This window comes from Colletotrichum truncatum (assembly GCF_014235925.2).
Source record: "Colletotrichum truncatum strain CMES1059 chromosome Unknown Contig_0002, whole genome shotgun sequence".
Lineage (NCBI taxonomy): Eukaryota > Fungi > Ascomycota > Sordariomycetes > Glomerellales > Glomerellaceae > Colletotrichum > Colletotrichum truncatum.
In genome coordinates this window covers 4369882-4382868 of record NW_027222399.1, presented here as the reverse complement: position 1 = coordinate 4382868, position 12987 = coordinate 4369882, and the positions used below count along the sequence as shown (strand labels likewise).

Genomic DNA, 12987 nt, shown 5'->3' with positions numbered 1-12987 from the left:
TATTCCATGATCAGAGCGATGGTGATCGACAGCAATACCCAGGAGGCTGAGGAGCTGAGATTAGGAAAGACGCATGAATTACAGATGTATTGAGCGAATAGCAGGTGACTTCGAGTTACGGGTACCGCTGCTGAATGCTACTCAACTTCCGCAAGGCATTGCAAAGATTTCAAGGCAGCTAACAAACTTCTACTGAGGGGCAATACTGATGTCGTGTGATTGGTTCCCCTCATCAACATCACTGACATATGGCTTGGTTCCACGGGGGCACCGCGCCTGAGCATAAAGACCTGCCTGCTTCTTCGTGGACTCAGCTGTATATTCGTTCCACAGAGCCACTCCCAAGGACTTTGTGCGCTCGATTTCATCTTTACACTTGTCAAAATGGTTTCTCTTCGCTTCTCAAGCGTGGCTTTACTTGCTGCGGTAGCCAACGCCTTTGTCCAAAATGCCTCCTCTTCAGACATCACCGTGTTCGCGTCTACACGTGCCGTTGTGGATGGCATGTTGACTGAAGCAACACTGGTAGTCAATACAACTACAGGAAAGATTATTTCCGTTGACAACTCTGTTCGACCTTCTTCCGACTTCCCACCAGGAACAGCATATGCGGACTACTCTCCTAAGCTGCTCCTGCCAGGCCTGGTGGATGCTCACGTGCATCTGAACGAACCTGGCCGTACCGAATGGGAAGGTTTCTGGACTGGGTCGAGGGCTGCAGCATCTGGTGGTGTCACAACTTTGATTGACATGCCCCTGAATGCACTTCCTCCAACCACCACGGTCGAGAATCTCCTAGCCAAGGTTAGAGCAGCTGATGGACAATGCTGGGTTGATGTGGGCTTTCACGGAGGCCTTATCCCAAACAACACGGAGCATCTCAAGCCACTTGTAGACGCTGGTGTCCGTTCCTTCAAGGGGTTCCTGATCGAGAGTGGCGTGGACGAGTTCCCTGCCATTGGACCCGACGACATTGAGGCGGCTCTGCACGCTCTTTCCGGCTCGCCGACCACCGTCATGTTCCATGCCGAGATGGTGCCCCCGAATATGACTATGATTGGCTCAGGCGCACCGTACACTGGGCCATTGACCAGCTACCAGACCTACCTAGATTCTCGGCCTCCCACCTTGGAAACTTACGCCATCAGCCAGATCCTATCGAAGGCCCACATCGCCCCTGACTTGGATATGCACATCGTCCATCTTTCGGCCGCCGAGGGCATTCCGCTGCTTCGCGAAGCGCGGGCCCGTGGTGTTCGCATCACTGCTGAAACCTGTTTCCACTATCTCAGTCTTGCCGCCGAGGAGGTACCCGAGGGAGACACGCGCTATAAGTCAGCTCCTCCTGCTCGTGATCTTGCCAACCAGGCATTGCTTTGGGACGAACTCTCGAGAGATAACGGCGAAGGTGTCATCAAAACGGTCGTCTCGGATCATTCCCCTTGCACACCTGATCTCAAACTCATCCCGGAATCATTCCCTATTGCACCTCACAGTCATAAGGGTAGTGATGGCGACTTCTTTAGTGCCTGGGGTGGCGTCAGCAGCTTGGGATTGGGGCTATCTATCCTATGGACGGACGCAAAGGAAAAGGGCGTCACTATTGAGGATATTGTACGCTGGACAAGCACCAACACAGCACGCCAAGTTGGCCTGGAGCAAGAAAAGGGCAACCTCGGCGTCGGATTCGATGGAGATGTGGTCGTTTTTGACGACGCAGCTACCTTCCAAGTCAACCCCGAGACCATGTACTTCCGGAATGAGGTGTCTCCCTTCGATGGAAAGACGCTCAAAGGTGCTGTCGACGAGACTTGGTTGCGTGGCAAGAAAATCTTTGATCGCAAGACAGGATTCGATGAGGAGCAGGGACCCGTTGGAAGAACAATTCTGGAACCTAGGCGCCGACAAGCTGTGCGGATGGTGTAGATTACGGCAGGGGTAGGAAGCGTGTTACGAATACACCATCACATTGGGAGTTGGTGATATCTGCAAACCGGACTTGGTGTATCAAACTAGCGATGGAATGGCCATCGGCTAGATATAAAGTTTCTACATTTTTGAGTTTACAGTCACATTCAGTAGCTCAATAGATGACAAACTTTATTTGGCAGCTCTTAATGACATTCAGATCAGTTGAGAAATCTACTCCTAGGAAAAAAGTCCTCTTGGGTGAAGGTGTTCCTTGGGATCGATCTCTAGGGAGTGCATAGAGAACTATGAGTGACCTGACATAGTGCATCCCATTTGGCATTTCTACAGTCTACCTAGCATACGACTTCTTACTAAGGTGTTATGCCTTCCAACGTGATAAATAAGATACACCACATCGTTGCGGTGTGGATACGGGTACTTGTGGACGGCGTGAGTGGATACTTGGGATCCCAAAATGATATTACTCGATTATGTGCCAGGGTTGTAGTGCATATCTATTGGCCTCTAGAATATCCGTCGGCGGTCATACTATGGCAGGCTGGGTCAGAGTACCTGGACGCAATATGTTAAGGTTTTCTGGGGTCGCTGTAAACGTAACCCAGGCCTCTAGTGGTTCATCCCGCGTGTTCCGACCCTCACTGGTTAGGTTTGCTTTAAAGATGTCAAGCTTACGAAACAATGTTTCGCGAAAGACATCTTCTTACTCCTCCCAGTGGCATTCAAGGCTTTCTTAGAACTAATTGTGATTTAACCTATGCAATATGGTGACCTCTAAATTCCTTCAACTTATACTGGCAATAGCAAGCGTTGTCCCGGCGAGTGCAGTCGCCGGCTTTAAGAGCTCTTATGACTACATCATCGTAGGAGGCGGTACAGCCGGTATGACGGTCGCTTCCAGACTGTCTGCAAGTACAGCCAGTAAGCTGCGGTTGAAGTTGCTATTTGAACCAGTTACTGACCAGTCTTTTGTTACGTGTAGATAGTGTTCTTGTCGTTGAAGCGGGAATGCCGTACGATTTTATTCCTCGCGTGTTTTCTTTTTTTGAGAAAGTTGGCTTACTTTTACAGGGATAATTATGAAGCCGCGGTCATGATCCCTCGGTTCTACCCCGGGGCATCTGGGTTTTCTCCGGGCACTCGGTACGACTGGAATTTGACCACAGTTCCCCAAAGATATCTCCAGGGGCAGACAGTCAATCTTACTCAAGGCCATGCGATCGGCGGAAGCAGCACAGTTAATGCAATGATATTCGATAGGGGCATGCCCTCCAACTATGATGCGTGGGAAGCCTTTGGAAACCCAGGTTGGGGGTTTGACGGCATACTGCCTTATTTCAAAAAGGTAGAGTATTGTCTTGCTGCAATGCCCTACTTTGAATTGTCTAGCTAATTGTTGAGAATAGAGCGAGTCCTTTACAGCTGCACCACCGGATCATGCCTTATTGTATGGACTCACGCATGAACCGTCTTGTCATGGTTATGATGGCCCCGTCAAATCAAGCTACTTGGCTTGGTCGCATCCTAATAACAGTATGTTATCCCCTTCATTATGCTACAATATTAGATTCTAAGTCATATTATGAAGCAAATTTCCTGAATGCCATGCATGGCCTCGGTGTGAGCTCGCCTGTAGACCAAGGATGCAACCCTCTAGGAGCATACCTCACGACACACTCAATTGATCCCCGTAATCAGTCGAGATCAAGTGCAAGAACCTCCTACTATGATTACATCTTCGACAGACCAAACTTGGACATCGTTGCTGGGCATTATGTAACCAGAATCATTTTGGAAAATGAATCGGGAAAAATGACTGCCAAAGGCGTTGAGGTAAATAGACAGAAGCCAGCCTGAATTTGTATACCTCTTGAGACGTTCCGACTAATAGAACATGAAACAGTTTTCTACTGGACCAGAGTCAGTTTTACAGAATGTACTGGCAAGAAAAGAAGTCATCATTGCAGCCGGCGCTTTGAATACGCCTAAACTTTTGCAGCTTTCTGGAATTGGCCCAGCATCTGTTTTGTCTAAAGCTGGTGTCAAGACCGTTGTAGACTTGCCCGGAGTTGGCGCGAACCTCCAAGACCATCCGTTTGGGTTACTTCTGGCCTCTTGTTTGCGCCCATTTCTCCCTTCTCTTTTAGAACTAGGCTATGCTGACCACATCTATAGTAAACCCCGAGATTCCCGGAAATTCAGATCTTGACAACACCACTTTCGATGCTGAGCAACGTGATTTGTATTACAATGAGAGGAAAGGTGAAAATTGCGATGATTTCCTATTGGACCTGGGAGCTGTGTTTGACGATTTCTCCAGGCCGCTGGACCGATACCATCGCCGAAGCTCTTGCTTTCATTCCACTCAACAATTTCACAACAGCAAGCGAAGCTAGCAATCTCCTTTCCATTGTCAAGAATAACTCGGCGCAATACCTCTCCCAAGGAATCGACCAAACCGTGAAAAATGGCTATGAGAAACAAGTGGAGCAGATTCTATCTATGCACGAAAAGGGCTCGACAGCCGCAATGGAGCTACTCTATGTCGATGGAGGCCGTTCAGTGGTAAATATCTTGATGCATCCTCTCAGCAGAGGAACTGTGTCTATCACATCGCCAGATCCCTTCTCACAACCCATGATTGATCCGCGCTATTTTTCTCACCCTTACGATGGCGACGTTCTCGTTGAATCATTGAGATTCAACAGGAAATTGTTGGCCACTGAGCCTGTACAAGCTTTGGGCGCAGTGGAGACACTCCCTGGAAAAGAAACAGAAAGCGATGCGGACATTCTCAAGTTTATCAAGGGAATTACTTCAACAGAATTTCACTACACTGGTACCTGCGCCATGCTTCCCAAAACCTTGGGCGGGGTTGTGAGTCCAGATTTACGGGTTTATGGAGTTGAGGGGCTGAGAGTTGTCGATGCGAGCATTATGCCTCTTTTGCCATCGGCACATACTCAAGCAACCGTATATGCTATCGCAGAAAAGGTATGTTCCCATTTTTATATGTTATACTTCTCAAGTTACTAACATCATCGGCTCAGGCAGCGGACATTATCATGAGTTGAGTGGCTCGTATGACACCGATACAGATAGCTCTGTCTTGCGTGGCCAAGCAGATATACCCATATGCTGTTAAAATAAGAGGACCCAAATACAATGAAGTTGGTTAGCGTGTCATAAGGTTTCGGAACGAATTGATGAATACGTGTAGGGGATTCTTTACTCAATTGTACGTACAACTTGGCAAGCAACAAAAGTCTGCATGGTGTTGCTCACATGGACAACCACAATTATTTACACAAAGTCCTGTTGATATTTTGTCACCCAAGGTCTTAATCACAAAGCCAGATACTTGCCGCGCTCGCTCCATTTGAACTCGAGTGAGCGTCAGGTGGCGTGGTCGATGACATAGCCTGACAGGTGCAACTGAAAACGAAACTTTGTCAACCAACAATATGCACAACTACAAGCCTCATTTGTTCCAGTTCTCATGGCTCATTTTTGTCTCGCCTACTGTCGAAAACTTCTACATAAGTTTCTTTGTTACGGTTCCATAGACCAGCTCAGCCTTGAGCTGCGGCTCATCTTACACTACATGTTGCAACTCTTGAAGTGGAATATTATTAATGGCGGCATCAGGTGAGCATAATTTTGGGGACAAAGGAAATGCAGAAGTGTGCGCATCGGGCCAATTGGGGTCTACAATTGAGAGCCAATCGCTGAAGGATTCAGATCCCTGCAAAAGGTGCGCTGCCGTGCCACACATCCAGCCATTAGTTAATATACCTATCTGCAAGTGCTGATGTTGACACCACTATTTCCATTAGGCTGCAGGAATGACACCCTTTGTGCGTTGTCCCCGCATCAGCACCGAGAAGGGTTCACGCAGCACCAACTTGCAGACTTTTCCGTCCCGACCGGCAGAACTCTTTGGTGGCTCCGCTAGTCACCAAGCGATGCTGGAGCTACCCAGTCAAACTACCAGTGTTAAAAGAATAGTTGAGCATTCTTCGCAACAACGGTTGAAACTAGATAGCAGCACTAGGTACGAGGGCCCAGACTTGCATCTTACAGAACAGCTCAGTGGGACCCCTGGTCACTCTGGATCAACTAGGGTACTTCAGTCTACAGGGGGCTGTAGATGACCAGCCAGCCACCGGCGGGTACACAAGCCGTTTTGTAGCTGCCTAGCCGAGTTAGTATTTCTCGTTGGTAGTCCCCAGGTGAAGATACAGAGAGCCTCGTCAGAATCTACCTTCTTTTCATTTTTCCAGCCGCAAGTGGCATGCCCAATTACAGTTTTCTTTCCAGGACGGCAAGACAACTACAGCAACATCACCATCTAACGGACTTTTCTGAAACCAAGTTGAACCATCTAATTGACGATACCTTGATCAGTCAGGACCGTGGCTGTTATGTCCTCTAACTCAGCCAACTCAACGGGGGCGGACAGCGGCGGGGACGGTGGTGGAAAGGACAACGATGCTGAGCTGTTCGTGGCCATTGTGGCCTTGGTCATTTCTGTCCTGGCCTTTGTCATCGCGATTTTCCAAGCATTGCAGCAGTACTACGCATCGGCAACAGGTTATTCGTCGTGCACCCCCAAAGTCATTGGAGATTGGGCGAAATTCACTCGTCGCATTTTCAAGTGGTATGAGTTCCGTTTCGAAGTCGAGTTTGAAACTCCCGTCATCTTCGTCGCAAGGCCGACAAACGAGAGAGGGCCTCTAGGGAAACATGACAAGAAAGAAATCACGTACATGGTTGGGACGACAGAGAGTTACCAGGGAACATACACGTGGGACCAGGCTGAGTACAACCAAATGGATGAAAACCTGCGCGCTGGAAATACCCGCCAAGCTATCCACACCGCCGACAACGAGCTCGCAAACTGGCTGGGACTGCTGATGGCAATCCAACGTATGGAGAATGAGTCACGAACTTGGCAGGATAACGAGTATTTCGGCCATACACCCCAGTGGCAGGAGCAAACACCTTGCCATCCGACCCCATCCAGCAGTCCAGTCACGCATACACTTTCCGTTGGCATCCAGAGGAAGAAGAAGTCTTGGGATAGTATGCCGGAAAACATGAAGAAGCCCTACGCCACAACGACCATTTCGCATCTCGTGGAAATCGCGGCCATGTTGGGGATCTACTGGAAGGAATTCAACCGGAACGAGGACCGCTACCGCGCCCAAGGTAACGGCTTCATGATCACTGGATATGACGTCGACGACCTTGGACTTGTGTTCACGTTCCAGAAAACAGGACCAACTTGGTTCCAGGAGAACCGCCTGATCCCTCATAATAGCGTCAAAGAGCTTTGCTTTGGATACTGTCCCACAATCTTTCGTCAACATGGCAATGACAACTACAAGTATGCCGATGAGCCAAAAGATATTGGTACTCTTCAGTTGGGAAGCATGTCAGCAATTGCAGAGACGCTTGTTGTCATTGGCTGCAACACCAACACGGTCAATTCCTTCCGCAAGCCTAGCCCTGAAACCCGGCACGCTCATATCTTCCCTAGTAAGCACTTACTTCAGATCATCAAAAGCTTTGATTGCCGCGACTAACACATCTCCAGTTGCTTTCGAGCTTCTCGGCATGATCGGTGTTGTTCTCCAGATTCCTGGCACCGCGTTTCGAATGCTTCCGAACCCAACAATTTGGTACTGGGACCGAAAGTCCTTCTCGTTGCGCACGTTTTTGAGCGACTTCACACATCGGATGAAGGAAGCTTCGACGACCGACAATATGTTTACCGGAATTCCACAATCATGCATATACATTATCAACAGAGAAGCAGAAAGGATTGAGAGCAAGTTTGAGGAACTGAAAGGTTTCAAGAGGCATCAAGGGATCATGGCGCGTACTCAAAACGATGAGGAGAGGATATACTCCAACGATCTTGTCATTGCTCTTCACTCTGCCATCTCGCAGTGTGACGAGCACCTTCAGGATCCGAGCCGGCTTACCCTGGTCCAGAATGTCCTCCGTGTGCATTTTGAAGAGGTTTTACGCATTCTAAACGACTATGAAAGCGAGCCCAAAGTAGGTGCTGGAACGTCAGATGATGTTGGCAAACGTGGGAAGCAAGATTTGACCGTACCTGGCGCATCACCTACCCATAAGACGGACGAAGAAAAAGCAGAAACCCAAAAGGACACTTCTCTGCTACAAACGCTAGACTCATCATCTTCAAGCGAGAGACACATGGTTTTGGTCGAGATATATCTCTTTTCTGTACGGAAGAAAGTGATTGACATTGTGTGCCGCCAGCTGAAGCAAGAAAGGCTTCGTCGGGAACGCGGTGCCAGGTCTATCGCGTCAGAAGCCTCTATGGAACTTCTGCCGAAAGACCAGGAGCAGCAGATTAGTGATATCTGGTGCATGCTTGTTTTCCGTATGATTTGTTGGCTTCTCCTGCACGACTTCCATGGAAAGGACATCCAGGTGGAGAAGAGTGACATATTCGGCAGTCGAATGCCTGTTTACATCACCTAGGCACGCAAGTCACTTATGATAATGAGGTATCCTATGATATATGTTAATGATAGCGTAAGACTGAAAAGTTTAGAAATCAATCTAATGTTGTAACGTGTTATTTTTGGCAAATCGTCAGATGCAGGCGGCTGGTTGATGCTTTGGGAATTTCACTCGTGAAAGCGTGTGCTTCAATTAGACTTGCTATCTACGTGCCTCGTACAAAGATACTGGTATAGTTTCATTCTTCGCTAAACACACTGCCATGACCGATTTCTAAGCTCCATTTGAGCCGTTCTCACGCTTCTTTAGCTCCTCTCGCACCTTAGGTAGGATGTAGCGGCCATAGTCAATGGCGTCATTGAGGTTGTCGTAGCCACGAATAGAAATTAGTTCGGCCCCAAGGTCAACATAGTCAAGAATAGAGTCTGTGACAACCTGGGGAGAGCCAACAAGCGCCGTTGAAGCACCCCGCGCGTTGGTAGCTGTGACAGTAGGATACCAAAGAGCACGGTCCTGAACTTCACCACGCTTGGCAATATCAAGCAAACGCTGAGAGCCTACGTTTTGAGGCTGTCCGGCGCTGGCATCCTGTCCGTTTTTGCCCTGCCCAGCCGCGATGTTGCCCTTGAGGGCGTCCAATGTGCGGTGTGCCTTGGCCCATGCCAGGTCATCCGTCTCGGCAACAATAGGACGGAAAGTAACCCAGATACGGGGACGGTCCTTGCGGCCGGCCTTCTCAGCTTCGCCGTAAATACGGTCGATCTGTTCTTTTGTCTCCTTGAGGGGTTCGCCCCAAAGACCAAAAATGTCGGCAAGTGAGCCGCCGATGCGGTAAGCTTCGTCTGATGAACCGCCAACGGATACAGGGATGGTGCCTTTGGTCGGACGAACTTTGTTGCTAAAGTTCTTAAAGGTGTAGTACTTGCTCTCCCAGTCGAAGGGCTCCGCAGACTCCCAAGCACGTCGGAGGATCTTGATGTAGTCCTCCAGACGGCCATAACGCTCGTCCTTAGAGAGGAAGTCACCCTCCTTCGCTTGCTCAGCATCGCTACCGCCAGCGATAAAGTGCACAACGACACGGCCCTTGCTAAGCTGGTCTAGTGTGGCCAGTGCCTTGGCGGCGACTGTAGGGTACAGAGTGTTTGGCCTAAGAGCGATGATAACATTGACATTCTTGGTCACCGCAGCAATTGTCGCACCGATGGTGAAAGGGTCGAATGAGTCGGAGCCATAGGGAACCAGGGTATAGTTGTAGCCGTAGTCATCTAGTGATCTGGCGTAACGAACCAGAAACTCGGGGTCAACACCAGCGCCGGGGATCGGGTTGATCTCCGTAGAGGCGTTGGGGAAAGTAACACTGATGAATTCCGTAGGCATTGTGTTTTTTTAACTTGTGTCTGAGTACTGCATGGAATAATTCATTCTCTGTTTTCTCATTGAAACCTGTGGTCTATATACAATTGTTGCTGGATATGACGACAACTGCGAGATAATCACGCCTTACACCCATAGCCGATTTCGGCAAAGCGTCCCCCAGTAAAATGTTACCTCAACTCCATGCTAACGAAGATCTTTTGATCGTTTTGGGAGATGGAAGAATGCCTTTCTGTCTGGTTCAAGTCCATATAAAACTTTTGAATTGTGGTTGATATTTTTGCGGCCATGGTTGCGATCACCAAGGAACCAATGTTTTGGCGATGCGAGCGGGGAATGCCCGGTGAAGAAACGGATCTCGCCGGAAATCAGTCCAAGAATACAACAACCATAGCGACTCCCGGAATTTCGGGTTACAACTATCAACTTCAGTTTTACCCCGCCTCAGCCAGGCACGTCATCTGCAGGCTCTGTTTCCACATTTCTTCACATCCACACCTCAGACATAAGTTCACAAAGATGCCCAACGATTGGAACACCTTGACAGCGAAAAGGGGCGCAGTAATGTCCGACTCGGTCTTTATCGTGCCACCTACTTACAAATCAAATAGTCTTGCGATGTCGCATTGAGCCATGATTTGTCAGTAAAAGAATCTGGTTCCGAAATCAGACTAACCCCGCAAAGCACGTCAACTTTGTGGGAACAATCAGCGCATCTAAGATGAGATATTATATGCCTAGCTGGAATCATTATCGTTTACGAGGGTACGAGCGAGTGCGTGGCCTCAGTGTAAGCTATCAGGCATGAGGATGTGGATAAAGACCTTTGTCCCCATGATCCCCTTGGGCTACTATTCAATCTTTCACAAGGCCTACGCTACCTAATGCAAACGAGGTATACAATAACACTTATCGTTTGATTAAAGCTGCATTGATGATGCCTTATTCAAAAGCCTTCCTCCGTTATACCTATACGAGCTGACAGTTTGGATACTTCGTCTGGGTTATTAAATAATTACAGGCTTGTACGCAAAAAGATACTGGACTGCACCCATGCAATCATTTAGGAAACTGGTCCTGCCTCGCCAAGTCATGTGAGACTTGTATAAACCGGACTCTATACACTTGACATGTTTGCTTCTCGACTTCCAATTGTAACTGGTTGTCCGGTCAGCAACATTAACCCTACATGTTCAATGGAGTCAAACAACTATACAGCGCACTTCCAGACCGTGTCATCAACCAAATCGACAGATTTCGTGTTGGTTTCGGTGCAAATAGCCCTGTTCTCGCCACAATCCGTAGTTCCGCACCAGTTGTTGTTGTTGCACAGCCATACGCTGTAACTAGCAACATGGCGATCGTAGCGCTTCTTGCACCGGTCTACCTGAACTCTGTACGGATTCTCAGGGCCAAACTTGTCCAGTGGTACGTAAGCCCAGTTGGTAGTCTTCGCTGCAGGGTTGTTAGCTTTCAGTAAGGACGTAAGAGAAAGCGGCAAACTTGACTAACATGCACCTAGCTTGCCATTGTCATCACAGTTCTGTAGGACACCGATTTTAGTGAGCCCTGTAGCTGCAGCTCCTTCTTTGACTGCTGGATCTATGTGGAAGGTGTAGTAAGAGTAGTCATACTCGGCGCTAGCTGGCGTATTCTTGCACTCTGCACCCGATGAGCCCTGGCGGGACACAAGTCCTACTTCACGCCCTTCTCGTAATGCCATCGGACTAGCATTCACAAGAACAGCAGAGGCTAGTAACGATAAGGCGTATAGAAACTGGGAAGGATGCATATCTACGAGGTTGTCCGTAAGAAAATGCAAAGAGAGGTTGTTCAGATATCGAGTGAGACCGAGTCTTGGATGAGTATCGACTTAATGGTGGCTATACTGATACTTTTGGAGCAGGCTGACAACTGCAAAGGCCTTTAATACTTAAATCTGAAGTCGCGGGTGTTGAGCAAGGGGAAACTTTGAGAGAAAAGCCAAGAAACGCTTGCATTTATGAACGGGACCCTTTGGTGCAGGTCCTTGGCGTGAAAGGACTGCGTGACTACAGGGAAATGAAAAACGCCGATCACAAAGGCCTGTATGCTACCCTGCAAAGAAGTTGGGGAAATGGAAAGCCATCGAGCTCATCAGCTTATCAAAGAGTAAGTTTAGGGTTATGTCGATCACTACGATACGACTGATTTGATTGTATTCTGCTTAACATGCAATTGACCTAGTAGAAGAGCTATCCTTTCCTTAGCAATAGCTATATCACTCATCCTTATCCAATAAATGAGCCTGCAAACAGTAGTCTGCAGAGACGGCACAAGCGGCACGTGAGGGTAGAATAAGGGGGCGGACTGTATGTAAGCATGAATGATCTTCGCTGGCGAGGCTCTTGGTGATATATATAACTGTTTATTTGTTAAGTAGAGTTCTAGGAATGACCATGTTTATGGGGGGTTTCTGGGGTCAGGGTAAATTATGTAGACCAATTAGACGATAATTAGACGCACAATCTATCCACTTTCCCCCCTGCCACAATAAACACTCCCACGATTGCTCAAGCTCTATTTTGGTCCGAACTCTACACGAATCGTCCGTACTACATAAGTGTCACTGTTAAGACCCTGGCGGACACCCGGGGATCTGGGTGTCATCACCTTAGCTGCCGACTATTCAATCTTTTACCTGCTTCTAATGATTGTCAAGTCAACTTCGTCCGAGAACTTTTTGATCAATCAATCAACCAACAACCGACAATTAGGGACCTATGTCCAAAGAGACAAAACATTGTTGAACCACAAGTCAAATTTTGCAACGTCCGGAGCTTCAACTTGCTTCAAACCCCCGCATTCAAAGAATACCGCCATGCGTTGTTCCCAGCCTGATGACTTGAAGTAACGATGCGAGGAACATTACTTAGCTTTGATTGATATTCAACAGCACGAAGATGGACTCATGAATATGGTACTCAGCTATATCCGCTGTTGCCACACATGACTAAGTCAAAGCCTATGGGATTAGCCCTAGCACATTTTGAATAGTTCAGTTCATTGGAACTTCACAGCAGCGTGTCGCAGTTTGACTCGATCTAAAATGGCACGTAGCTTGATCTACCGACCAATGGACTTGGTGTGAAATTGTTCCCTATCAAGCACAGGATATTATGCAACACAAACATAACAGACCTG

At 48.2% G+C, this 12987-nt stretch overlaps 5 protein-coding genes across 5 annotated transcripts; 3 read left to right on the top strand and 2 right to left on the bottom strand.

Annotated features, from left to right (window-relative positions):
• Positions 1 to 384: 384 nt before the first annotated feature.
• On the top strand, positions 385 to 1926 carry CTRU02_204136 (allantoinase; the record flags this gene model as incomplete). The annotated part of the gene is made up of 1 exon (XM_036728229.1): positions 385 to 1926. The coding sequence occupies one exon, from the start codon at positions 385 to 387 to the stop codon at positions 1924 to 1926; it is 1542 nt and encodes a 513-aa protein (XP_036579938.1).
• Positions 1927 to 2813: 887 nt separating this feature from the next.
• On the top strand, positions 2814 to 4965 carry CTRU02_204135 (choline dehydrogenase; the record flags this gene model as incomplete). The annotated part of the gene is made up of 7 exons (XM_070204333.1): positions 2814 to 2850; positions 3048 to 3274; positions 3336 to 3483; positions 3518 to 3762; positions 3833 to 4046; positions 4105 to 4191; positions 4250 to 4965. 7 exons carry the CDS (start codon positions 2814 to 2816, stop codon positions 4963 to 4965), a joined length of 1674 nt encoding a protein of 557 aa, XP_070062096.1.
• Positions 4966 to 6353: 1388 nt separating this feature from the next.
• CTRU02_204134 (modin) lies at positions 6354 to 8448 on the top strand (the record flags this gene model as incomplete). The annotated part of the gene is made up of 2 exons (XM_036728227.1): positions 6354 to 7470; positions 7529 to 8448. The coding sequence occupies 2 exons, from the start codon at positions 6354 to 6356 to the stop codon at positions 8446 to 8448; spliced, it is 2037 nt and encodes a 678-aa protein (XP_036579936.1).
• Positions 8449 to 8703: 255 nt separating this feature from the next.
• CTRU02_204133 (alkanesulfonate monooxygenase) lies at positions 8704 to 9807 on the bottom strand (the record flags this gene model as incomplete). The annotated part of the gene is made up of 1 exon (XM_036728226.1): positions 8704 to 9807. The coding sequence occupies one exon, from the start codon at positions 9805 to 9807 to the stop codon at positions 8704 to 8706; it is 1104 nt and encodes a 367-aa protein (XP_036579935.1).
• A 1207-nt stretch (positions 9808 to 11014) lies between these two features.
• On the bottom strand, positions 11015 to 11527 carry CTRU02_204132 (uncharacterized protein; the record flags this gene model as incomplete). Its single annotated transcript, XM_036728225.1, has 2 exons — positions 11015 to 11274; positions 11323 to 11527. 2 exons carry the CDS (start codon positions 11525 to 11527, stop codon positions 11015 to 11017), a joined length of 465 nt encoding a protein of 154 aa, XP_036579934.1.
• Positions 11528 to 12987: the final 1460 nt, after the last annotated feature.